At 39.8% G+C, this 25,565-nt stretch overlaps 1 protein-coding gene across 10 annotated transcripts in view; it reads left to right on the top strand.

The window, feature by feature from the left end:
* The window catches only part of myo9b (myosin IXB), a 68,943-nt gene that overhangs the window by 38,714 nt on the left and 4,664 nt on the right, over positions 1-25,565 (top strand). For 5 of the 10 annotated variants that reach the window (XR_004340372.1, XM_032571235.1, XM_032571233.1 and 2 more), the window contains exons 6-40: positions 708-770; positions 4,507-4,606; positions 4,969-5,069; positions 5,805-5,934; positions 6,629-6,718; positions 6,868-6,984; positions 7,078-7,212; positions 7,513-7,634; positions 7,738-7,879; positions 7,960-8,155; positions 9,839-9,914; positions 10,212-10,340; positions 12,871-12,984; positions 13,852-13,891; positions 13,983-14,105; positions 14,200-14,280; positions 14,369-14,479; positions 14,701-14,826; positions 15,481-15,630; positions 15,728-15,888; positions 16,266-17,276; positions 18,145-18,244; positions 18,713-18,831; positions 19,028-19,143; positions 20,081-20,274; positions 20,368-20,475; positions 20,558-20,728; positions 20,807-20,848; positions 20,931-21,042; positions 21,123-21,196; positions 21,656-21,848; positions 21,946-22,074; positions 23,419-23,524; positions 23,629-23,760; positions 23,852-23,975. Coding sequence is in view for 9 of the 10 variants with exons in the window: in XM_032571235.1 (XP_032427126.1) it covers positions 708-770; positions 4,507-4,606; positions 4,969-5,069; positions 5,805-5,934; positions 6,629-6,718; positions 6,868-6,984; positions 7,078-7,212; positions 7,513-7,634; positions 7,738-7,879; positions 7,960-8,155; positions 9,839-9,914; positions 10,212-10,340; positions 12,871-12,984; positions 13,852-13,891; positions 13,983-14,105; positions 14,200-14,280; positions 14,369-14,479; positions 14,701-14,826; positions 15,481-15,630; positions 15,728-15,888; positions 16,266-17,276; positions 18,145-18,244; positions 18,713-18,831; positions 19,028-19,143; positions 20,081-20,274; positions 20,368-20,475; positions 20,558-20,728; positions 20,807-20,848; positions 20,931-21,042; positions 21,123-21,196; positions 21,656-21,848; positions 21,946-22,074; positions 23,419-23,524; positions 23,629-23,760; positions 23,852-23,975 (5,038 nt within the window). In the remaining variant the exon portion in view is untranslated. The remainder of the gene's footprint in view (positions 1-707; positions 771-4,506; positions 4,607-4,968; positions 5,070-5,804; positions 5,935-6,628; positions 6,719-6,867; positions 6,985-7,077; positions 7,213-7,512; positions 7,635-7,737; positions 7,880-7,959; positions 8,156-9,838; positions 9,915-10,211; positions 10,341-12,870; positions 12,985-13,851; positions 13,892-13,982; positions 14,106-14,199; positions 14,281-14,368; positions 14,480-14,700; positions 14,827-15,480; positions 15,631-15,727; positions 15,889-16,265; positions 17,277-18,144; positions 18,245-18,712; positions 18,832-19,027; positions 19,144-20,080; positions 20,275-20,367; positions 20,476-20,557; positions 20,729-20,806; positions 20,849-20,930; positions 21,043-21,122; positions 21,197-21,655; positions 21,849-21,945; positions 22,075-23,418; positions 23,525-23,628; positions 23,761-23,851; positions 23,976-25,565) is intronic. The other 5 variants (XM_032571234.1, XM_032571237.1, XM_032571238.1 and 2 more) reach the window with 5 other exon arrangements.

Here is a 25,565-nt window from a genome sequence, read left to right as displayed (position 1 = left end):
GTATTTGTGAGTGCAGCCTAATCTGAATTCCTGTCAAGGAATTCTTTCTCAAAAAATGTTTAACATTTTATCCTTCATCTAGATCTTGATCTTAGAACTTTTTAACAGCTTGAGAATGACATTATTATTCTGTTTGTGGGTTTGAAGCCATGAAACTTCCAACACAGCACATCCCAACATAGCAGCAATTGCAAACTAGCAGTTAAAATTGTTCAATGTGAAATCTTTTTTGTGTTGTCTGCATTTAAGGCTGCATTTTTGGTGGATGGACACCACCAAGTTTCTCACAGCAGAGCTCTATTCTTGGTGTGTCATGAGGACTGGCGTCAGTGTTGTTTTTTCTTGGATATAGAGAAAACAAGTTAGACATATAAAATCTGATTTAGAAGACTTTATGGCCTCGGGTTGGTCTGTTTGGTAAATATCACTGCTTTTAAATCTACTGGCCTCCTGACAGCATCTGTATGGCATTTTAATGTTTTGCTGGATGCTAGTTTATAGTTTGTAATGAATTTTGACGTGTGTGTAAGACTGTGTCTTTCTTTGCTCACTGATTGTTCCAACCATCTGTCCTCGTGTCCACTCGTGCTCCTCGCCTCACTTATTCTTACAAGCTGACTTTGACTCACACACCGAGCTAAAATATCCAAATTGTTTTGTTACCTTTCCTCATGTTTTCATGTATTCCCTCTTTCTTTATCTTTCAGGGCTGTGGTTGAGAAGTACCTCCTGGAAAAGTCTCGCCTGGTCTCCAGAGAAAAGAACGAGAGGTATGGATTGACCCTCCACTCTTAGAGCGCTTCATCAGGCCGTCTGGATAAAGATGAGACGTTTAACCATCGGCAGACCCTGATGGTTAAAAATGAAGTTCACGTGGAGTCGTCAGATATTCATCTGCAGAAACACTTGCACTCCCACACACTCTTATCCTCGCTGAATGTGATTTCAGCACACTTATTGGCACACCTGGCAAAGATATGTAAAAACCCTCAAAATAAATCCTTCTTTTATTGCAGTAGCACAATCTCAAACCAAAGTCCTGAATGCTCTCCATAAGCTTTAGTACCTCTGTGCTTAGGTAAAACCTCCTCCTGCCAGTAGGACGGGACTTTTTCCTTTGCAGATTGAGAGAGATCTTTGGTCATCCCCCCTTTTGCACAATTTCCCAAAGCTGGGGTCAGGACCTCACTAACGGGAAGTGTGGAGTTTTTACATCATCTTGAGAAATCAAACAAAATGATAAAGATAAAGCAAATTTATGCAATATATCAATCCGTTTAACTTTATTCATATCGTACTTTTAACACAACAGAGACCAGTGTAGCACTTTTAAACACATTGAAACTATTTCTTATTGAACTACTGGAACAAAGCTAGAGAGAAGAAAATACTAGTAAATTGTAATGTGGAAACAGAAGAATAAAACAGAAGGCATACATTTGTCACGTTAGAAAAAAGAAAACATTGAATATAAAAAGAATAAAGTGTTCTAATTACCGCTATGAATCAATTACTCAAAATTATGAACAGGATGGCATTTGTTTGGAGAGGAAAGACTTCTTAAATTAGATACAAGTGATTTAAAGACAGGCAGTGCTAGTAGTACTGTCATTATAAATTTATACGTTGATTTACTAATTATTCTGTGAGTCAGGAATTGTAAAGGCTGGAAGTAACCACTGCTTTAGTTCATCCACTGGTTTTATTTATTTATGGTTTTGGATCAAAACACTGAATAACAACCAGTTTTCAGTCTATTAGTATATGAAACTAGATTTATATGTAAAAGAGTTTATGATGCTGAAACAAACCCACAGAATGACACCAGGCTTAACAGTGACTATGAGCTGACTTTGTACATATTCATCTTCTCTTTTACGCCAAACCCACCTGAAACATAAGTTGCTGTAATATCTCAGTCTTGACTCATCTTTTATTTGACATCTTGTCAATGTATCAGTGGAGGTTTCAGGCCAAATTTACCAGGAGAGGGGGACAAAGTAAGTAATGATTTAACAGATGAAAGCTGTGATCCTGTCCCAACATGATTAAAATTAAAATGCAACATCTTAATTTTTAATTCATTATGAAGGTAAAACTGTGAAGATACACATTTTTATTGATCCAAGGGACCAATTAGTTGCTGTTTCTGTGCCAGCGCCTCATCATAAGAAACTGATCTAGTGTTTCTTCAGTAGAAGGGCCGGGAGCGTTGGCCCCTGTCTGCCCCTCTGTAGAGCCGCCAATGCCTGGGATGCCTCCCATACCAGTAGCTGGCGATGGATAATGTCTAATGGTTGTTATGGAAGATTGGTGACCCCAAGAGGTCACTCTTTGATGCAGTTTCAATTGCAATAGGGATTGAATATGTTATTTTTTAAGCTCCATTCACGTCCTCTGCACTGTGTAGACGAAGATTAATATCCACCGTTAAACGGGTCTCTGCAATCTCAAACAAAAAGTCATGGATTCCTGAAGTTTGTAGGAACTGAAATAATCTAAAAAAATTTACCATAAAAAAAACATCTCAGTTGCATTTATTTTACAGAAACTGAAAGTTTAGCCATGGCTGTTATATTAACAAAAACAAATACTTCCTAATTGGGTTTTTTTCTACCCTCTGGATAAATGTGGTAAAATTAAAAGTTGTATTTTTCAAATATTTTCAATGGAGGATAAAGCTACTTCAATAAAATAATGAATGTAAGTGTTCTTGCTAAGCTGCATACAGTAGACTAGTAAATTTCACTCTATGAAGGCAGCATGAACAGATAATAAAATTATTTCATATTTCTAAAACTAATTATGTGGTTTTGTCAAATTTGTATCTGCTTAAATGTTATGTTTTATGTCTCTGTACAAAGACAAAAAACATTGGGTGTTGACAGGATGGCATGTTGCTCTACATACCATCTGATCCGCTGTTACTCATACCAGACTCCGTTGCTATTTGTGTGACTAATAAGCAGCTTCATTCTTCATTCATTGGTTGTTATTGGGAAACAGTCAGATTGTTATTGGCTTCAGACTCCTCAGACTTTTCAAGACCACTCCTATGCTGTCTTGAAAACAATATCTATGGGTTAGGGTTACCTATTGTTATGCTTAAATGAGATGCTTTGTGTCTGATTTGCCACGTCGCAACTTTACTTTGGTATTTTCATTTTGGACTTATCTGACTTTATGCGCAGTGAAAACTCAAAAGGGCTACTTCATCATTTTAGTTTTTAGTCTAGACAATTTTAAACTGGACCTTTTTGTTTTTAAGCTGTGTGGTAAAAAAATATTTTTTGTTCCACAATGGCAAAGACATGCATTTAGTTTAGGCTACTCCAGTTCTTAATAACAAGTCCAAAATTGATTGACTTTGAAAAATGCCTGAATTGTTTTTGTCCAGATGGAAAAATAGGCATGAAATGCCTATAAATCATTTTGGAAACCAATTCTAGTATTGTTTATTAAGCCTACACATAATAAGATAATAAGACACAATTGCTATTAAATTCAAATAACTTTATTTGTCCCTCAGATGCAATTTCAAGGCACAAGAGTATTTAAAATGGACCCAAATGAAGTCACACAATAGACTTCATAAAATTCTCACATAATAATAAATGTATATAAATAAAAATGCAGTGTAATTTGTGACTATGGACAGTGTGAAGTAATTATGTTGATCAAATGAATAGAATGTTGTAAAAACTACAGAAAAATAAATCTGGAAATTTCTTTCAAGTATTTTGAAAAAACAAAAAAATGTACCCTGAAATGAAGAAAGAAAATTGACAGAGTTTGACTGAATTACATCTGTACTGAAAGCAAGACCACACAAGCATTTATTATTTCTTTTAAGTCTGTTCCTAACTACAAAGTTTTCAATTTACACTCTAAACCCAAGTTTCTCAGCTGTATTTTGGGAATACCTCTTAGGAAACAACAGCACCTCCTTTGAGTGGGCAGAGCATTACTCATTCATATGTTTCCTGTCTAGATTTCTTCCAGCTAGTTTTGGAAAATTTACTCACCCTTCTCTGACAGGTCGCTCTACGTAACCCTCCGCCTACTCACAGTCTGCTCACAGTTCAGCTAATCTCCTCTCCTGCAGTTGCTGTTGACTGAATATCCTGCCTGTCTAGTCGGGGAGAGGGAGTCGGCTCTATATTGTTGTTGTTTGTTCACGATAAGCATGGAAACTCATTAATCCAGCAGGCTTGTACAACAAAGCTCATGTCACCTGTTTACCTTTCGGCTGATTGCACAAGTGGAAAACTGATACGAACATCTCCGAGACGCTGATATCGCCTTCCATATGTTGTTCGTTTTACGACGCGTTTTTAATCTCTGTGTATAACCACAAACTTCTGACCGATCAGATAATAGCAACATAATTGAAAATCTTAATAATTTATTAGTTTGCCATAATGTTTGGCAGCCAGATTTGTGTGGCTGTTACGACTTTCTAAATATAGTGCCTGTAAAACAACTGTCATGTTTTGTTTTTCCCAGGAACTACCACGTGTTTTACTACCTGCTGCTTGGTGCTTCAGAGGAAGAGAGAACAGAGTTTAAACTGCTGCCGCCTGAAGAGTACTTCTACCTCAAGCAGGTACAAAGTACTCTAAACTTCATTTAGTCTCCCTTGTGTTCCTTCCCACTTCTGTTCAATAAACTCCACCTTCAATGTTTTAATTAGCCACAAGCTGGAAAAAATTTGTATTTTAGTCTCTGAAATGGACTTTGAAAGGATCTGCCGCTCGTGAAAGCTGCCAAGCATCTGAATAAGCTGTTGTGTACACTCTGAGCTCGCTCCACACATGTGCTTTGCATGTTAATGGGACCGCCTTTGTTGCGTCTTTCTTTTCACAGCCCTCTGTTCCCTGATCCCTTTCTCCTCCAGGTTGGCCATTTTAGGTTTTGTGATCTCACTTTTATTTGTTCCTCCCAACCAACCGCATTCCCTCTTTGCAGGAGAATTTTAAGATCGAAGATGAGGAAGATTTGCGTCATGAGTTTGAGAGGCTGCAGCAGGCGATGCAGATGGTTGGCTTCCTTCCAGCCACAAAGAAACAGTGAGTTAAGCAGTGATCAATTTGTGGTTCCTAAAGTCTGGAAAACTAGGGGAATGGATTTGAGCAATTTTTAGCTCTGGATAAGAGTGGAAAAGGAAATAAAACTTGGAAAAATGTTTTCATTTCCATCTGTCCATCCATTCTTCAGTATTTCTGTCCATCTTCTATTCATCCATCCATCCAGTTTTTTATCCATCCATCTATCAATCCATTTGTTTGATCATCAGACGGATGGATCCTTGTATTCATCCATTTGTCTCATTCATCCGTACATCAACACATCCGCATTTAAATCCTAACCATTGAATAAAAATCATTAACAAATCCATAGTTAACTATTGTATTTATGTTTTTAAATTTCCTAGAAGGACTAAAAGCTTTGAGAATTTGAGTCTTTTATGTGGAAAAATGCTTAAACATCGTCTGGAAATTCAATTTTTATTGTATGAGCGCACTCTGTTTAAATGTCTTTAAAGACGTGCTATAAATGTGTTGCGGAGCAAATTGCATCTTATTCTCTGATTTAAAGTATTTCTTTAATTTATTGAGTCACATGACCAAAGAAATAAAAAACTTGTCATCAGCTCTGAATGGATGGCCTAACGAAGCAGTTTAATAACCCCTTCAATTTCTCTGACCTCAATCAGATGTGTAGAGTGAAGCACAGTCGCAACATCTGTCATGTGACTATCTAGTCGTTTTCAGTCTATGTCATCATTTATTATTGTGTTGCAGGATCTTCTCTGTGCTGTCTGCTATCCTGTATCTTGGCAATGTGACGTACAGAAGGAAGTCATCGGGTCGGGATGAAGGGTTGGATGTAGGCCCACCTGAAGTCCTGGCTACCCTCTCTGACCTGCTGAAGGTGATATGATGATTTTAATGCATCATTTTGTCACTGGCGGTTTGCGGTGGAGTCACACCGTAAGACTGTGTGCTTATCCTCAAATAAGTGACAGAAAGATCCCTGATAAGTTGGTTGAAAACAAAGTAAATAGAAGTAGAATTTGGAGTGACAGCATAAATTCAGTAAAAATGCATGATTGTTTTTTAATGAGCGAAAAAATGTCACAAAAAATAAGCCAAGACTAATAAGCACAATTTACATTGAACTCTTTGGGTTTATTGGATTAGATTCTTGGTTAATTGTTTTATATTTCAATGTTTTGACAAGTTATACACAAGATATATCCTTGGTTACATTTTCACATGTTGTGATAAGATGTTAGCTTATAGTAACACTACCTTAAATACTTATGATGTCTGGAGCAAAGTGGAACGTAAAAAAATTTGTTGTACCACACTTAGCTTCTTGTTCTGTTATCCAAAATATAGAAAGAAGGAGCTTTTACGTTAGTTTATATTTACACAATATTTTATCTTTGATTTGCCACATTGCAACTCTTTCTACTTCTCGACTTCCCATCTAGATGTGAGAAAGTATTGTTATGTGTGTTTTGGAAAAACACACATAAAAAAAAGGCTTAAATGTAGATTTCTTAATTTTCATGACCAGTGTTTCGGGTTGCATCTTTAATCTTCTTGTTTGTTAATTTCAGGTCAAAGAGGAACTGCTGGTCGAAGCGCTGACGAAGAGGAAAACGGTGACTGTCAACGACAAGCTGATCCTCCCCTACAGCCACTCTGAGGTAAACTCCGACCACAAAAACATTTCTTCAAACTCTCTTTATCTTCCTCTTTGCTGCTCAGACACCTGATGCACACTTCTTCTTTTCACCTCAAAACCCTGAAGTCTGATAAAGTTGCATCACGTGAAGTCCTTTGTTTCTACCTTCAGGCGATCACAGCCAGAGACTCCATGGCCAAGTCTCTGTATGGCGCCTTGTTTGACTGGATTGTGCTGCGCATTAACCACGCACTGCTCAACAAGAAAGACATGGAGGAATCTGTTCCCGTAAGAAAGCAGCACACATAACCCACGATTAACCAAAACCAGTTTAACATCAAGCTACATGTGAATGAATTATGCGTCAACGTTGTCTTCCAGTGCTTGTCCATTGGTGTTCTGGACATTTTTGGCTTTGAGGACTTTGAAACCAACAGCTTTGAGCAGTTTTGCATCAACTATGCAAACGAGCAGCTGCAGTATTACTTTAACAATCACATTTTTAATCTGGAGCAGGTGAGTAGTTGCTTTTTTTACATTTTTCATTCAAATCCTAACTTCATAGTTGATAAACTGACCCATCAAATCTTCTAATTAAGGATAATTTAGCTAATTTATTGCATCAATCACAGTGGAGTAGGTATTAGAGATGTAGAGGTTTTTATTCCAGCAGTTAATAAAATTTATTTCAGCAAAAACAATTTAAACAAGCCTAAATGTGCTAAAATGTGTTTGTGTTTTTATTTGATGGTTTGGGGAATCGAATCATTTGAGATGAGCTTGTTGACCAAAAATGTTTTTTCCTACCGCGTTCAGGAGGAGTACCAATCAGAGGGAATCACCTGGCACAACATTGACTACACAGACAATGTGGGCTGCATCCACCTCATCAGCAAGAAACCCACAGGCCTGTTGTACCTTCTGGATGAGGAGAGCAAGTAAGGACAGTTGCACTCATGCATGTCAGAGGAATAAAAATAAAAACTTCATTTCTTCTGATTTAAATTTTTCTCAACCCTCGTCTTTCCTCTGCACCCCCAGCTTTCCACATGCAACAGATAAGACCCTGCTGGCCAAATTCAAGCAGCAGCACCAAGGAAACAAGTACTTCATACCCACCCCAGTCATGGAACCTGCCTTTGTCATTCAGCACTTTGCAGGGAAAGTCAAATATCACATCAAGGTATGATGGCAGCTACTTCATTCAAATTCAGGTACAAGTGTTTCTGCCTCCAATGGTCTCATTACCTGTTACCTCATCAGGATTTCCGGGAGAAGAATACGGACCACATGCGTCCAGACATCGTGGCGCTGTTGCGCAGCAGCGACAGAGCCTTCGTGCGGCAGCTCATCGGCATGGACCCGGTGGCCATGTTCCGATGGGGCATCCTGAGAGCCACAATCAGGGGCCTCGCCGCTTTCAATGAGGCGGGTCGCTCCTGGGCCTCAAAAACAGCAGGTAAACCTGCTAATAATCAGCTATTTGAAGGGACAGGGTTCACGGTTCTGTGGATCAGTTATTGAAAGCTTGACAGGATAATTTCCAGCCAACATATGAGACTTGAAAAATACCGGAACGTACCATCTTTGATGACAAAATGTAGAAAATATGATTCAAAGGTAAATTAGGATCCCAAACTCGATCTGTGTGTCTCATTGGGACATATGAATGTTTACTATCAATTGTAACAAGATTGAAATATTCAGGTAATGTGCAAAATTAAATTTTAAAAGTACAATTTCTGACGAGAAATAAATTATGACACTCCTCCGGTTATTCCCACTAAGTGACTAAAATTACACACAGATGTGTCACAGAATGTAAAATCACCCATTCATCCAACTGCTGCCAAAATGCCCAAGTCTGAACCACACTCTCCCTGGAAGCGGAACGCAAAATGCTTAATGGAGCTTGCAAAGGGGCGTGGCAGTGGCACAGGGGTAGAACCCAATTGAACGGGTTCGAGACCCGGCCTGTTGACTTTTGCTGCATGTCTTTCCGCTCTCACAGCCTACTTTTCTGTCAGATCACTGTCAAATACAGGCCACTAGAGCCAAAAAAAACCTTTGAAAAGAAAAACTTTTGTTAACTTTTGTAGTAAGAGGGCAAAAGGGAAACTTTTTTGTTCCAAAAAAAATGTCAAAGCTTTACTGAGGTTTTCCAAAAGGAACACAGACAAAGACCAGGACTAATTTGGACAGATTAGTCTAATATGTAATTATTTGGACAACAGAACAGAGGACAAGTTTGACTTAAAGCAAATACAGCATTCCAGAAAACGAACCTCATTCAAGCTGAGAAGCATGGAGAGGGAAGTGTCATGATTTGGGAATGCTGTGCATTCCCAAGTGGTGACCTAGTTAGCTCACCACTGACAAACCATCAGAAGAATAAAAAATAAATAAATTAACTGGAACAGAATCGGAAAACAATTGGACCCTATTGACTGACAATAACACAGAATGTGCCAGTAATTCACCAAGGACCGGTTAAGAAAACAAAGACTGAAAGTCCGCTAAAAGAAGTCTTTCTCTGAACTTTTACCTCATGTATAAAGCAAGGTTTTGGTTTAAATTCTAGTGTAATGAGTAAAACAAGGAACATTTTTACTAAGTGCAATCCAATATTTCTGTTTTCCAGAGATTAAAACATGAGATTAGGAACATTTTCAACTTGTTAAAATAAGCTAAAACATTCACCTAAGCTCTTCCACCTCTCTACAAATTCACTGCAATATTACATCTTTATATTGCAGGTTGTGTATAATAATTTCACAGAATCTCATTTTAAAATCTCCCCTTTAAAACTGTCCCTTTAAAAACGTCAATTTTCTCCTGATGCAGAAAGATAGAAAGGTAACGTCATGCAGATGCATTTGAACTGCAGCTTCAGCAGACAGCAGATGTCCTACTCTGTAATTAGCTTTAAGGTCAGCATGAAAAATAAAGGCGGTCACAAACTTCTGAGAGTTTCTCTGCAATTCTGAATCCCTCTGCTTATTTTCAATCTTTTATAAGTTGTCCAGTGACGTATTTAAAAGGAGCGCAACAAACTTAATAGACTGGTCAAAGCGAAAAGCAGAAAATCTGCTTCTAGTGACGCACGTTTTGATTATTTACTGGCTTCTTATCTGATTTTTAGGTGTTATCCGTCCAGCATCCAGAACTCCTTTAGGAGAGCTGCAGCGCTGCAACACTCCGATAGAACGAATGTACAAGTAAGTCATTTGCATCGATTGTTGAAAAGCTTTGTTCTCACTTTTTTCTGGAGTGGATCTGTCTGCTGCGAGAGCTGGTTTTGCACCCTTTGTGGTTGATACCTTTTGTTTCACGTAAAATCAGCAAAATATCCTCTTTTCGTGCCATTTGGAAATGTTACACCTGTTGTTTTATGGGCCACCACTTTAATCTTGTTGTGCTGAGTGAGATGAGGATGGATATTTGTAAAACGTCTTTAAATCTTCCTCCCCCTCATCTCAGTCACCCATATCCTCCCCACCTCTTGGTGACCCCAGTGTGTGGGTTCTCTCCTCTTCCTCTTCCCTCCACAGACGAGCTTCTATGCTCGATTTCTACTTTGATCACTCAGAGGAGCGCCCTCTAGAGGCCTTTGAAGACATCTTTGCTAGCTATGAGAATAAGAAGTAAGTGAATTTGGTGGAAAGCAGAGAAGAATGAGGACAAGAGGCCAAGCAGGAAGAAGGAATTAGTTGTTGCTTTTTCGGTTTGTTCTGCTTTCTGAGTTTGCTCTCATTAAATCATGTCAGGTCTAATTTGATGTAATGTTGTTTTTAGAGAAAAAGCGGGGGTTTTTTCTTATATTTCAGCATCTGTATTTTTGACATATGAGATTCGGCAGTATAAGGAAGTTCAGATCAGCTGTATAACACTTTAAGCAGAATAAAAAAGTTCCCCTTTCACTTGCATTTCCAGTCTTCCCTTAGTGTAATTCTCTTCCTTTTTATGTACTTTCCAAAGCCCCTCCTCAAATCTATCATTTGGACGTTTATTATTGGAGCTGCAGAGCACAGAACAGTGTTTGTGCAGGCTTTCGTTGAGTAGCCACTCAGATTAGCTGTGATGCCTTAAAAGCTCACAGTTCTTCAAACACACGCAGAGAGGCCAGGCCAAATATGCAAACACAACCATGAGAGCTTTCTCAGAAGCTAATCAAACCACGAACGCTAGTTTTGTATTGTTGGGCTCATGTGCTGCAGATTTATTTCATTATGGGAGAATTAAACATGAAGGACTGTTTCTTTCCCTGCCTGACCTCTGTGTTCATGGTCAGAATAAGGCAAGCACTGCATGGACTCTCTTTGGGACACAGGAAAAGTCTCCATATTAACCCCACCAGCCACAGTTAAGGGACCACACATGCAACCACTACTTTACCCGTAACAAGCTAGTAACAGCCACAGCATGGAAACAGCCAGCCGGCAAGCAACTCCGATCCTCAGCTCAGTTCTGCATGTTAACCACCACAGTGACAGGGATACGCAGATGTGTGACAAGCCTTAAAATAAATTAATATTTTACTGCACTAGTATAATCCAACATTTAATTTCAGTACGTTTATTTACTAGAGGGTGAGGGGGAAATACCACGTTAAGAAAATTGCTCTACTAATAAAATCCCTGGTGGCACAGTTGTGACCCTAGCAGTGAGTACTTTGCTCAACCGTCTTTTAACCAATAGGACTGAGTCTTCTCTAATATTTCCCCCTCTCTCTCTATTTTACAGCCCTGTAAAATATTAGAGAGAGAGAGGGTTTGTTCCTCTTTATACAATCCATCTAAATTCCTCAGTGTATAGAACCTACTTTCCACCACCACACAGGTTTTCAGGTTTACATCTGCAGACATTTCTGTGAAGTTTCATCTTGTAGCTTAGTGAAAAAGAAATTAGTCTTTGCATCATGTTGTATTTATTCCGCAGGGAAACAAAACAAATCCTGGAAGTTACTACAAATTAGGGCTGCAACTGACCATTGTTTTAGCTATCAATTAATCTATCGATTATTGTGACGATTAATTGGATAAAAAATTTGGCACATCTGCGGATTTTTCCTTTATGCCTTTTTTACACAATATTAGAAACATGGGAATATATCAGGCCTTTCAGCTTAACATTAACACAGTGCAGGGCTGATCTGTTGATTAAACAATTAATAATTGGATAGCAAAATATGTTTTATCCATTTTTTGTTTACAAAATTTGAACCAGGTGAAGCTAAAACTGCCACTAGAGGAGGTTTGGGTAGAAAATATTTACATACAAAGGGGTTTTTTTTATCTTCAATGCTAGATGTATCGATCGTTTGTACATTTTTGTCTTAATTACTTCTCTGAGTATCTTTTTCTTTCAGAAATTGGCCCTTTTCTGTGAGTTTGTACACTCCAGTTACCAATTCTTTGATTACTAAATTAGCTGATAATTATTTAATCAATTGATTCACCTCAATTAATCTGATTAATTGTTTCAGCCCTACTACAATCTTAAAGTAAAAAGTATAAACAATGCCTCAGTTACATTTATTTTTAAAAGGACTGTCAGTGGCACCGTCAGTGAGAGTTTTATTTGAACACAATTACTATTTGGATACTGGATTTATTTTGTATTTATTAAATAAATGTGCTCAAATTAGAAGTTGGATTTTTATACTTATTTCACCTTGAGATAATGCAACTGTGACCAGATCACCTACTCTTAAGACTTTTTACACATCTTTAGCAAGGGTGCCAAAAAATGTCTGTGCGTGTGTGTGTGTGTGTGTTTGTGAAAAATCCTCTAAATACACCCGTTTCTGATTCTGCTTGTGTGGGGGTCTTTCTCTGTTCTCATAAAGGATGTGGCAGCATGGTTGGGTGGTCTTGTGGTTTCATGATCGACAGGAGAACGTATTTTGCTTCACAGATGAGCAGCGTGTGAAACCTGTGTGTTTCTCATGTTATCTGACCCCCAGCCATTCTGCACTGTGTGTTTTTTGTCTTGGGTAACCGTTTTCGGTATGTTTCTTTTGGAGGTGACCTAACAGTGGTGTTTTTTCCAACTGTCCTTTCCTTTTATTTTGTCTCTTTCTGTCTTTTCGTACTATTCCCGCTCTCCCTTCTCCTCCATCTCTGCCTTTTTTCTTGTGTGTGTGTGTGTGTGTGTGTCTGGTGCGTATATCAGAGAAATGCATTCAGAGATCATCAGCTCCATAAAGAACTTGCAGCTGGACGGGGAGGACCCTCGCAAGCTGTTGCAATCCTGGGGTCGCCTCCGCTTCCCGCGCCACGTCCTCCAGTGAGTCTGCAGACAGAGCCGACATCGGCTCTGCTCCAGATCGCTCCAGTCCTGATCCGCTCAGACTGAACATGCTCTGACATTTGTTTACAGCAGAACATTGAGGTTTCATGAAACACACTGCTGCTTCTTCATCGTGCATCTTGTGATTAGCTTTATTTGAGTCTGAGAGTTTGAGAAGCTGCTTTTGTTGAGGCCTGAAGATGCAGGGAATAATTTCACTGCCGCATGAAGCTCCACAAAAGCTTTTCAGCATGGTAGAAATCGCTGCAGTGTGATGCATCCCCACAGAGAGGAACACAATGGTGCAGTGCCTGGCACATATTTATACCCCGATTAATTGCAATTCACAACACAAAATAGTTCATAACAAAGTGGAAAGAGAAGAAAACATGATTTATGATTTTGATTTTTTTTTTAAAATCTGACAATTGTGGGTCACAAATGTGACGTGCCAAAACTCGATAGAAGCCATCTGTTTGTAGCTCTGGCTGTATTATTAGGGCTGTTGTTCTGTTGCTAGTTGAACATCTGCCACAGATACACAGCTTTAACTTTGTAGGGTGTGAAAAACACTGCAAATTTCTATCATGCTGCAACCAGGGGAGCATGTCCGTCATTCTGTGGCCTGATTAGAATCATATTCCATCTTTTGCAGCAAGCTTCGTCTTCCTCTTCAACATTTGTTCTTTATCAGTGTTGGGCATCTTTGTCATTCATCCCATCTAGGTGCAAGCCTTGATTCCATCACTCACTGACTGCATGAAGAGGTCGCCCGGCCGTACTAACCTCCTGCTTGACCGTTCCATCTTCAAACCTTTGTGCTTCATCTCTGAACTCACTCTGCATCTTTTTCTCTGTTTGTAGGAAAAACAAGAATGTCAGGCAGAAGCAGGCCATCCCAAAGGTAAATACTTCTCATTTAAAAGCTGTTTTATAAGTTTGATCCAATACATCTACAATCGGGATGCTAATCAATCTGGTTTGGTACTGTGCAGAGTTTGCTGGATTCGCAGTCTCTGAAGTTCATCGTGAGTCTGACGCTACACGATCGTACCACAAAGTCTCTGCTCCACCTGCACAAGAAGAAGAAGCCGCCCAGCATCAGTGCTCAGTTCCAGGTAATCAAAGTGTTAGCAGCAGGGTAAATACCTGTGTTTCCCTGAAACTACATCAAACCTCTTGTTTTGTTTTTTTTTTTGTTGTTTTCCTCAGAACTCTCTAACGAAACTCTTAGAAACTCTGAACAAAGCCGAGCCTTTCTTCATTCGCTGCATCCGCTCCAATGCGGAGAAGGTGAGTCTCAACAGGTGATGAGTTGTTCCCGAAGTGTGGAGCTTTCACCAACCGCACTTATGATGTAACCATTTGTTCGCATGAGCAGAAGGAGATGCATCTGGACCAGGCGTTAGTGCTGCAGCAGCTGCATTACACAGGGATGCTAGAAACCGTCCGCATCAGGAGGTCCGGATACCCGGCCAAGTACACCTTCCAGGTAAGGTAGATCTGCTCCTCTTCGTCAGGGATGCAGTTCAGTTTAAAGCCATGAATAGATTAAAACATAAAGATTATAATTTATAATGCTTGTAGAAATGTTCAGGGTACCTAATTCTGCACAATAAAACAATATATACTGCAATATTGAGTGTTATGAATTAATCTTCAGCTACATAATTAATCTTATACCCATATTTGTTCTTTGTTTGGTTTATTTAGGAGTTTTTAGAGCAGTTTAGGGTTCTGCTGCTGAAGAACTCCTCCGCCTCCAAACAAGACATTGCAGATCTGCTGGAGAAGAAAATGGGCTTCAGCCCAACAACATACCAGATCGGCAAGACCAAGGTGCCAACATGCTCATCTAAAAGCAATAGCTTAAGAAAAATATGTATTTGATTGACTGAACTCAGTCTTTCATGAAAGCATATAGGAGCTGTTTATGACCTCACATCACAAGAAGCATTTCGTTCGTATTTCATGATTAAAGCCGTTCTACTGCTGCTAGACGGACCGGCTCACCTTTAGGGAACATTAGCAACAAACATTGAATTGTATAAAACATGATTAAAAGTTGAATACTTTTAGTCATATGCAGTATTAATGATTTCGTATTATGCAGTGTTCTTACACTGTATTATAATCAGAAGATTCCCTCAAATGCTTCAAATCTCGTGGGTAGACTTTTCAGAAATAATAACTTCAAAATTCATCAACCTAAACTAAGTATTGCAGGAAATGAGGGCATATATGGTTACATTACTCCAAATTATATTACATCCAGTCACCGTCTGCTTTTGTGCAAATTAATTTCATCTTTAAGGAAGGCAGGTGATATAATAGCACTTCTGCAATGAAATCTATTAGGTTTTGATGAAAGCATCTCATTAAGACTTAAGAAATAATAACATGTCCATTTTATGTCTTGTTCCTAAAATTTTGTCTTGAAGGTGTTTTTCTTATTAAACTCTTCCCTCTAACTTTCACGTGTTCTTGCTGCAGGTCTTCTTGAAGGAGCTGGAGCGACAGCAGCTGCAGGACATGCGGCACAGAGAAGTGATGCGGAAGATCATCTTCCTCCAGCGCTGGTTCAGAGCTCACCTGCAGAGGAACGAGTTCGTAGAAATGAGAAGAGCAGCCATCTTGATCCAGGTAAACCGGATGCTCTGTTCAGGTTTTTCAGCTCTCGCTTTAATGCACTTGTTGCTTCTTTCCTGTTGAATAACCAGCCTGAGGTTCTGTCTGTTAGGTTTCATGGCGCAGGTACTGCAGAAAGGAGCAAAGGCGACGGGCAGCTACTGTGATCCAAGCTGTGTGGCGAGGACACAGACAGAGATCCGAGTACCACCGACAAAAACACGGAGCAACAAAAATACAAGCTCTGGTCAGAGGACACTCGGCGCGCAGGAGGTAAAAACTGAGCAAGTCGCATCATAACAACAGGAATCCTATAAATATTAACAATTTTGGATTTTAATTTAGGCTTATAACTGATGTGGGTAAGATTGAGAAGCTTTTCTTTATTTTGCTCTTCTCTTTCTTTTGTGTTTCTTTCACTCGTTCTTTCTTTCTGCCCTTTCTGTCTTTCCATCTTCATCTCCTTTTTTCTTCCTTTCTGGTAAATATAGTTTCCATGTATAAAGAGAATATTAGCTTTTATATTTTTTAATGTGCGAAAAGTACAAATAACTCTGGAATCCTTCTTCTGGAAATGTCAAATGCTTATGTGAAAAAATGTGTGGAGATGCTGCTATTAATATCTGACCAAATATTTCTGTTCATTTCAGATGTAGGTCTATTCGTGAAGAGAAAAGAAAGAAAGAAGAAGAGGAGGAGGAGGCCAGGAAAAGAGAAGAGGAGAGGAGAATGAGAGAAAAGGAGGAAGAGGCCAGGAGAAAAGCAGAAGAGGAAGAGAGACTGAGAATAGAAGAAATGAAGAGACGAGCAGAGAAGGAAGCGGCAAGAAAAGCCCAGGAAACCCAGAAAAAACTGGAGGAAAAGGTGCAAAAAGAGGCGAGAGAGCCTCAGACGAGAGAGGATCCAGACATTGAGCTGGTTACGGAGGAGAAGCTGGATGAAAACGTCCCAGAGGAGGAGCAGAGGAAGGATGAAGAGATGGAGGATGAGGATGAGGACTTGGAGCCCTGTGGTACGGAAGCTGAGGCTGGACCCCAGCTAGATGAAGATCAAAAACCTGGTCTGGCTCCAAACGCACCTACAGACATTTCCCCCCATCAGGAGGATAAGAAGTCCAGCACTACCGCCACAACATCTCTGCATGCTGAACTGAAGCGGCCGCAGCCCGGCCTCATCAACAAGGTCCCTTCATCCAGGAGCCTGGAGAAGCGGGAGCAGAGGAGGCGAAGAGGCCTGGAGCACAGCCAGAGAGAGTCCGAACGGGCCGCCTCCTCCTCATCCTCATCTTCAGCCACCAACCGAGACCAGACATCCCCGATGAAGAGCCAGAACCAGGAGACGTCCAAGCTGAAGGAGCGTTCGGACAGCAAGGAGCTGGACCAGTACACCTTCGTGGCCTGGAAGAAGAAGGAGGGGAAAACTTCTCCCCCCTCCGCCGGCCCCGTCCGTCCATCCACGTTACCACTGCATCCAGCCGACTCCACACAGGACAAAAACGGTTTAGGGGAAGGCGTCGGGGTGGTGAACCTGCAGCGGCGCTCTGGAGCCATAAAGGAGAAACCGGAGAAATGGAAAGGAAGGAGGAGCAACGGGGAGAGCTCTGAGAGCACCGGGTCGCCTCCACTTCACAGCAAAGAGGAGACTACAAAGAAACCACCGCTGTACGTCTGACACTACACTGATCACTCCTCTGTTACTGTTTTAAACCATATGTATCAAACTCAAAGCCCACGGGCCAAAATCGGACCGCCATTGTTATTTCTGTGGCCCTTCAGTCGCCAGAGGGCCTCTTAAATGGAGCTTCAAGATAATAGTTTTTTTAAAACGGGCAGTATTATGTAAAATATATATTTTTGAGCTTTACATCATGTTATAATTTTATTCCCTCATCAAAAACATACCAGGAGTGTTGCTTTGTTTCTGTCATACATGTTTGAGAAATCCTTTAATCTCCATGGCAACCATTCAGCTGTGCAAAAACGTCTGAAAGACCAAGCAGCAGCAATTAGCAAACACCTGGTGGAACTGCTCATCTGCTGAGCTCATTATGAGTTACTTCTCAGTGCAACGCTGGTAAAAACGTTAAAAAGTTATATAAAGGAGCGATGTTGTTATGACCGTCTGCATGCAAAGTGTTGGAAACAGTAGTTTCTTAAAGAGACAGAGGCCCAATTTAAATTACAAAGTCAAATTTTTTTTACGTCATTTTGATATATTCAGCGTTTTTATAGGGATAGTGATATAAAATGATACAATGTGTCTAAAACACATAATACTGCTCCATTAAATATTATTTTATTAGTATTTGTGTAAATTACTTAAATGCCAAATATAAAATTGCTAAAGGTGCTCATCGAATGCAGAAAAGGCTACAATATCTTAACAGCTAATTTTATCAATAATTTCTGCCACATGTAGCCCTTTGAGGACATTAATGATTCATGATGTGACCTGAAATAAAAATGAGTTTGATATTTCTGTCTTAAACTGATAAACTTGAGCTGCTTTGTCTTTATCGCCTGCCTGCAGGAGGGACGTGTCCCACTCGTCCGTTGACAGTTTGTCTCCAAGCTCGGATGGAGCCTGGGCGGTTTCCGTCAGAGACCCCTGGACCCAGGCTGTCAGAGAGGTACCAGCAGGAAAACTCAGGATAAATCATAACGGATATTTTTCTGGAGTGTTATATTTTCATAACACTCCAGAGTTTGCATGTTCTCCCTGTGCATGCGTGGGTTCTCTCCGGGTACTCCTGCTTCCTCCCACAGTCCAAAAATATGACTGTCAGGTTAATTGGTCTCTCTAAATTCTCCTTAGGTGTGAGTGTGTGTGCATGGTTGTTTGCACAACTGGCTCTGTGTTGCCCTGTTTTTCATATCTTGAGCTCTATGTCACACCACAAAATCAGAACAGAAGCTAACTTTAATCTGCTTTGTTGAATACTGTAAAACCAACCTTGTTTTTTTTTTTTTTTTACTGAAATGTGTAGAACTGATGGAAAATGCAACAACTAGAATTTGGAAGAATGATGAACTCAGCTGGTGTTTCCTTATTTACATGATTTATTTTTAAATTCTTCACTGTCTTTGTGACTCTGCAGGTAAATCATCCACAAGACGGTCAAGGGGACAGCTCCAGGTCCAGCTCCTTTAGGAAGAGACACCAGGACGGTTCTGGACAACCAGACTCACTTCCCTCTAACACGACCACACCAGACAAGTAGGTGGAAACATTTCTGAGTTTCACTGTGACATAAGAACAAAATAAACATACATTTATCTTGTTTTTGAGTTGTACAATACTGAGTTCACTCTGATCATCTCCACTGTTTCTATCCAGATAATCTTGATTGTGAAACATGTTTTTCTTATTTCGGAGGTGACGGTTTCTTTTGATTTTTTTTCCTGCCCCACAGGTCTGGCGGTTTCTTCAGCAAGATTTTGAAGAAGAGATCCAAAGAGGCACATACTCCAGACAACGGAGAGCTGACATTTGCTCAGAGTCTCAACGACAAGTCGATGCTTGGGGAAGGTAGAATCACTCAGATCTTTAGGTTTTCTTTCTGATTTTTTGCACACACGTTTCACGTTTTTTCAGCAGAGTTCATACAAAATCTGATTATAGTCTGGAAATAGATTTCAGTATTTTTCCAGTATTTGTTCATTCATCTTTTAGTTTGTGGTAACATTTTGCGTGCAATTATTAAATAAGTTGTAATTTTGAAGATTACTGTTCTTGCAATAAATTCAAAATGTTAATAAACCTCTGATGTGAATATTTAGGAAAGTAACACTGATGTTTTAGTTTCATTTGAGAATCAATGTGTGCAGCTAAATTGAAGATGTTCCTATTTCACTTTTTTGTTTTGAGAAGAACAGATAATGTCTGACTCTGCTCAGAGAGTTGGACTGCTTTTCTCTCATGTACATTTTCTACTTTCTAGTGCAAGCATCACGTTAGACTTGAAATAGGACAAAACCAATATACAAATATTGGTCTTGAACAAGATGAAGTAGCTTGTTTCAAGTCAATAATTCTTGATAATAATTAATGATAAAAAGTACTTTTTCCACTGGCAGATTATTTTCACTTATAATAAGACATTTTTCCCCTTGTTGTAAGTGAAATAAATCTGTCAGTGAAATTACCTGTACTATTTGTAAGTTTGCTTTGTTTTATTTCAATTGTACAAAAGAATTTGCACTAGAAACTAGACCAATTTTTGACTTTTTACAATTTCACAATTTTTGGCGTTTTAATATCCGTTCGGCCTCTTTTGGCCCATTTTGCCAGAGGAAAATGAACTGATTTGTAATTACACAGCTTATATATAGTGTGTTGATATTCTCAGACCACACCTTCCCTCACTACACAAATAGGATCAACTTTTATATTTTAATCCATTTGGATGCTTGGAAAATATGCATTAATGTATTTATCTTTGGTGTAAAACATTTCCACTCTACAGCGCCTCCCTCTGGCCCCTCGGTGCGTCCCGTTTCTCAGCCGCTCAGCGACCGAACGGGTAAAGGTATAGGCCGAAACCCTACGATTAAGATCAGCCGCGCCACCCGAGTTTCAGAGCATTGGGACGCCTCACTGGACCGAGTGATCGCCAACAGCAACGAGCTGCGGAACCTCGACGAGTTTCTGGGCAACCAGGTGAGCGAAAAGCAGCGAAGTGTCGACTCTTTGTTCAATTTGTTTAATCAGATTTATAAAACAAGACGTAACTTGTTTTTGCTGCTGCATTAGGTGAATGATTTCCGCTCCAGAGGCAAGTCGCTGTCGCCTATAGAGTCCATCTTTGTCACCGCCACCATGCAGTTTAGAGAGCAGATCAAATCTATGTATTCTCTCTCAGTAAGCAGACTTGAAACACGCTTTATGAAACATGCTAATTAGTGTTAAAACACTTGCCTAAACTTCCCCTAAACTTTTACAGAATCCTACCATCGGCTACAAAGCTCTGATGACGGGCTTCAAGAATAAAGTGATCCACTTGGCCACAGACAAGCAGCAGGAAGATGTTCAGTTAGTGGTCAACCTGTTCCAGTCGGTCCTGGACGGTTTCATCAGAGGAGAGGTGAAGAAGGAGGAAGCCGAGCCCGTCAAGGTGAAACTCAGATTCAGGATGATAGAGCAGTCTGAATATGAAAACAAAACGATGTTCTCACAGCCTTCTGTCTTCCAGCCGACCAAAGCCAGAAAGAAAAGGAGGAAAAAAGATAAAATTGTAAGCCTGCGGTTTGCATTCTCCTTCTTTTTCCACCCACTCTATTCTAGTTCAGTATAAATTATTCTTTTTTTTTTGTTAGATGGAGTCCCTGCTGGACCATGGTTTCATCAACTATCAGGTCAGCATCGTTCAGTCGTGTGACCAGTGCAGCTCCTACATCTGGGGGATGGAGAAAGCCTACATGTGCAGCAGTGAGTATAAGCCCCAATAAAGACGGCCATGTTTCCTCTTTAATCCGTATCTGAGGACATCGTTTTGACTTTTCTGACAGATTGTAAAATGGTGTGCCACAAGAAGTGCCTTAGTAAGATAGCCATCAACTGCTCCAGCTTCTGTGCCAAAAAGGTATGGCTTGATCCGTTTCATTGTCAATGTTTAGGAAAATTAGGTTTACTGCCTGCTGGGGTGCAAAGATTGTTCATATTCCATGAATCCAAATATAATTTGCAGTAGATTAAAAAACAAGCTAAAGAAAGAGAGAAAAAATAGGCTTTTTTTCTGTTGTTTGAATTAAGTTATGGAATGATTCAAGCATGGAGTTAGGAATGCATTATGGGGCTCCAAGAAAACTTTAAATTATTACTCCTTTTTCTTCTTTTTATCTTTCTATAAGAAAATTATATGTTGTGGGTTTTTTACATATTGCAATGATTATGAGGGGTAGTTTAGTTCAATTTGATGTATAGGACAAGCTTAAATACATGTCTTGTGCTTCTGTCTTTCCCTTTGAAACTGTATTAATGTTTTCAAATCAAGCAATAAATTTGTGCCGTTGTGTTACTGACTGCTGCTGTGGATCCTCAGAATGATGAAGAGGCGACAGGATGTAACTTCGGGGTGCGAGTTTGTCACCTGGTGAGCGATAAGAACCCGGTGCCAACGGTGCTGGAGATGATGCTGGAGCATGTGGAGATGCACGGCCTCTACACCGAGGGCATCTACCGCAAATCAGGCGCTGCCAACCGCATGAGGGAGCTGCACCAGCGGCTAGAGATGGGTTAGACCCCTTTTCACTTACCTGGCTTCTATCAGATGTGCAACAGAGATATCAAGTCTTGACTTTTGTTTTGCTGTTCGGGTTCCTGTGTGTTTAGATACTTATGTGGACATTCTTGAGGACTATCCCATCCACACGGTGACAGGTCTGGTAAAGCAGTGGTTAAGGGAGCTGCCAGACCCACTCATGACCTTCGCACATTACAACGACTTCCTGCATGCTGTGGGTGAGTGGAGGCCTGACGGGACTTCTTCCACTACAGGAAATTACAGAGTTTTGGAAAAAGTTTACCTTTTTCTCAGTGGCTTCAAAGTTTAAAAATATATAATAAAGGGGTATTTTTATTCAGCCCCTAAATAAAATCCAGTGCAACTAGTTGCCTTGTAACTCCATTAAATCCCTAGCTCTTTGTTAGAGGTCGCCGCCCCACTGGAGGGCGACCCCTGACCATTCTCAAGTTTTTTGCAGCATAAAACAGTTTTTCTTCCAACACTGCCTCACGTTTAGCTCCATCCGTCTTCCTGTTGACTCTGCTTCTGTACATCTCCATCATCCACCATTTAAAGTTGTGCTCTGCAACAACATTTGGCTGCCACTATTTTATAAATGTCAGATTTATAGAGCTCAGGTTTAATAATTTTCCTGAGAGCTGATTATTCCACCTGAGCTTTAGATCGCTGCATCTCCTCCAGAGTGATATGGACCTCTTGGTTGCTTGTTGGATTGGATTTATTCTCTGCTTTAAGCAGATTTCTCCCTTTTCTCTAACAAACATCTGAGGCCTTCATAGATCAGCTCCATTTTTATTCAGGTTAAATTACACACAGGGTGACTCTGTTTGCTGTGTAGGTGACCTCAGAAGACAATTGGTTTCCTTGGATTTTATTGAGGAACGTCTGAGTCAAAGGGGATCAATAGATATGTACATGTACATCTTTGGAAAAAATTAAGAGACGACTTAAAATGATCAGTTTCGCTGATTTTACGTTTTATAGGTATATGTTTGAGCAAAATGAACATTGTTCTTTTATTCTATGAACTGCTGACTCTGAAATTCCAAGCAAAAATGTACTATTTATTTGCAGAAAAGGAGAAATGGTCAAAATATCAGAAAAAGATGCAGTGCTTTCAGATGTTCATATTTATTTAGAAACAACAATACTAATGTTTTAACTCAGGAAGAGTTCAGAAATCAATATTTGGTTTTCAGTGAGGTTCAGTTCAGGGGTCTCTTCATGTTTCTCAGTGCCTTATGTCACACATTTCGGAATTTTTTTACTAAAAATTTTTAATTTTCCTTCTTCTACACAAATTGGTCCGTCTGTCACACAAAGCATCAGAAAATGTGGAAAAAGTTTAAGTGACACGAAAGTTTTCTGTTTCCTGAAGGCAAACTTTCCTCATTTTTTTGTGATCTTCTTATCAATTGGTGTTCAGTTAGAATTAAGATGAAATTATTCTGTGATCAACTATTTAACAATTATAATACAAAGGTTGAATATTTTTTTAGCGGCTCTGTCTTCATTCGGTCTTTTGAACTAAACTCCTATCTGTTTTGTTTCTCTGTTAGAGCTGCCAGAGAAGCAGGAGCAGCTTCAAGCCATTTACAAAGTCCTGGAGGAACTTCCCACTGCAAACTTCAACACATTAGAGCGGCTCATCTTCCACCTTGTCAAGTAAACATTCTCCACCTGCTGTACTTCCACACATCTAGAAACTGCATTAAAAGAAGCTGAACTGACAGATAATGAGGTACATTTCTCTGATTATATTCCTGCAGGGTCTCTAAGGAAGAGGAGCACAACCGCATGTCTCCCAACTCGCTGGCTATAGTGTTTGCTCCGTGTATCCTGCGTTGCCCCAACACGGCTGACCCGCTGCTCAGCATGAAGGACGTGGCAAAGACGACGACGTGAGTCTGGCCCGCAAAGCAAGAACTTTCAAAATCTTGTTGTTTTTAATATTTGATCTGAACTCACCCAGTGTCGCTCGTTCGCCTGCAGGTGTGTGGAGATGCTGATCATCGAGCAAATCAGGCGCTACAATGAGAAGATGGAGGAGATCGAGCAGCTGGAGTACGCTGAGGCTCTGGCTGTCAAACAGCTGAAACTCAAGAGAAAGAACACAGTGAGTGGAATCAAATACCTCTGAGCCGTTTACTGTGGATTGATGTTTAGATCAGCTTTAATGGACCTCGACAGGCGTCAGTCCCACATCTTCTGTCACGTGAATCCAGCATTATGTCACGACATTTATTAGCTTACGTAGCATACGCAGAGCTCAACAAGCACCAAACTCTGCAACATTTGGTCAATGTTTATATGCAATGCTTGTCCCCATAAAATAATAAACTCTTATGGAGAATTTAGTATAAAAGCATACATTCATTAAGACCCAGCAGTACATGCAAGCAAAATACAATAAAGTCAATACCTGTCATCTTAGGAAGTGAAGCCCTGTCAGGTGTTCAGGTTTAGATCTGATTTTACATCATCCTCTGTGGTTTGACGTTTGGAGTTGCTGCTCTTCATTGACATAAAAATATCTGCAGCAAATTGCTATTTTTTTTTTTTATCTCTGCATAATATTTTGTCAAACCTTTAACAAAATCCAAGATGACACCAAGATATTTCTTATAAGGCTTTACCCTTTATTTTCTGTACTCCCTTAGTTGTTACCCAAACTGTGTCCAAATGAAACCTGGAGTGTTTTCACACCTGTTAGTCCGATTTGACTGGAGACCAAAACTGAAACATTTGTTGCATTTTCAGCTGCTGCGGTTCACTTTCTCACTGTACTGTGTCAAGCAGACCAAACAAACTTCACAAAGTGTCTGAAAAGGCTGACTAGCGCCTATTTTGTCTAAGGAAACTTTGTCAATTCAGTATTGACCATAATGACCAATGTTTTACGGCCCTTTCATTAAATCGGTTTTATCTTATTCCTTGTTATCTCATGGTTTGATCAAGCAGCACTGAGAGAAAAGAGTTCCCTTCAGCACATTATTAAGCTGTCCTCTAAACCATTACCTCAGCCAGGTACAGCTGATAGCCTCTTCTGTTTTAAAATGTATTTTTCAACCCTTTTAAAGGGAGTTTCAGCTTTCTGTTAAGAATTATATAAAATTCTTAACAGATTTTATATAATGGCAGAATTCTTACTGAAACACACTATATATATACTAGTTACTTTTTTACATTTATACTCTCCTATTCTGGGTTTTCAAACTTTTTTTGAATCTGACCTGTGGAGCTTTGAGCACCATTATATGTGAATGGTTATCTGATGTGTTCTTGCATTTTACAGTATGCGTGTGTTTTGTAACATTGCAAACCAAATCTACCTTTGGTTGTAAATAAGGTAACCTCTTAAGGTGCATTCACACCGTCCTTGTTTAATCCACTTTAATCGAACTCTTATCAGTTCATCTAGAAAGTCCAGTTCGTTTGGGGAGGTGTGAATGTGCAATCAAACCCTGATGCAGACCAAAAAAGGAAAACTCTGCTCTGCCTACAAACCTAGATCTCAGTTCATTTGAAACTAAAACGTAAATACAACCAAAACAGACGGGCGGGTCCAGCACTAACTGGCGAAATGGGTCAATGTCTTTTACCAAAGGCAAAAGAAAATCCTTCAGCAGCTAAAATTTCATTCCACTCCATTTTTGTTTACATGTCATGAAGAAAGAAGTTGCGCTCATGTCTTGATGCAGCGCCA

This window comes from Xiphophorus hellerii, chromosome 9, assembly GCF_003331165.1.
Source record: "Xiphophorus hellerii strain 12219 chromosome 9, Xiphophorus_hellerii-4.1, whole genome shotgun sequence".
Taxonomy (NCBI): domain Eukaryota; kingdom Metazoa; phylum Chordata; class Actinopteri; order Cyprinodontiformes; family Poeciliidae; genus Xiphophorus; species Xiphophorus hellerii.
The sequence above is the reverse complement of the archived record's forward strand: the minus strand, read 5'-3'. Positions and strand labels throughout refer to the sequence as shown.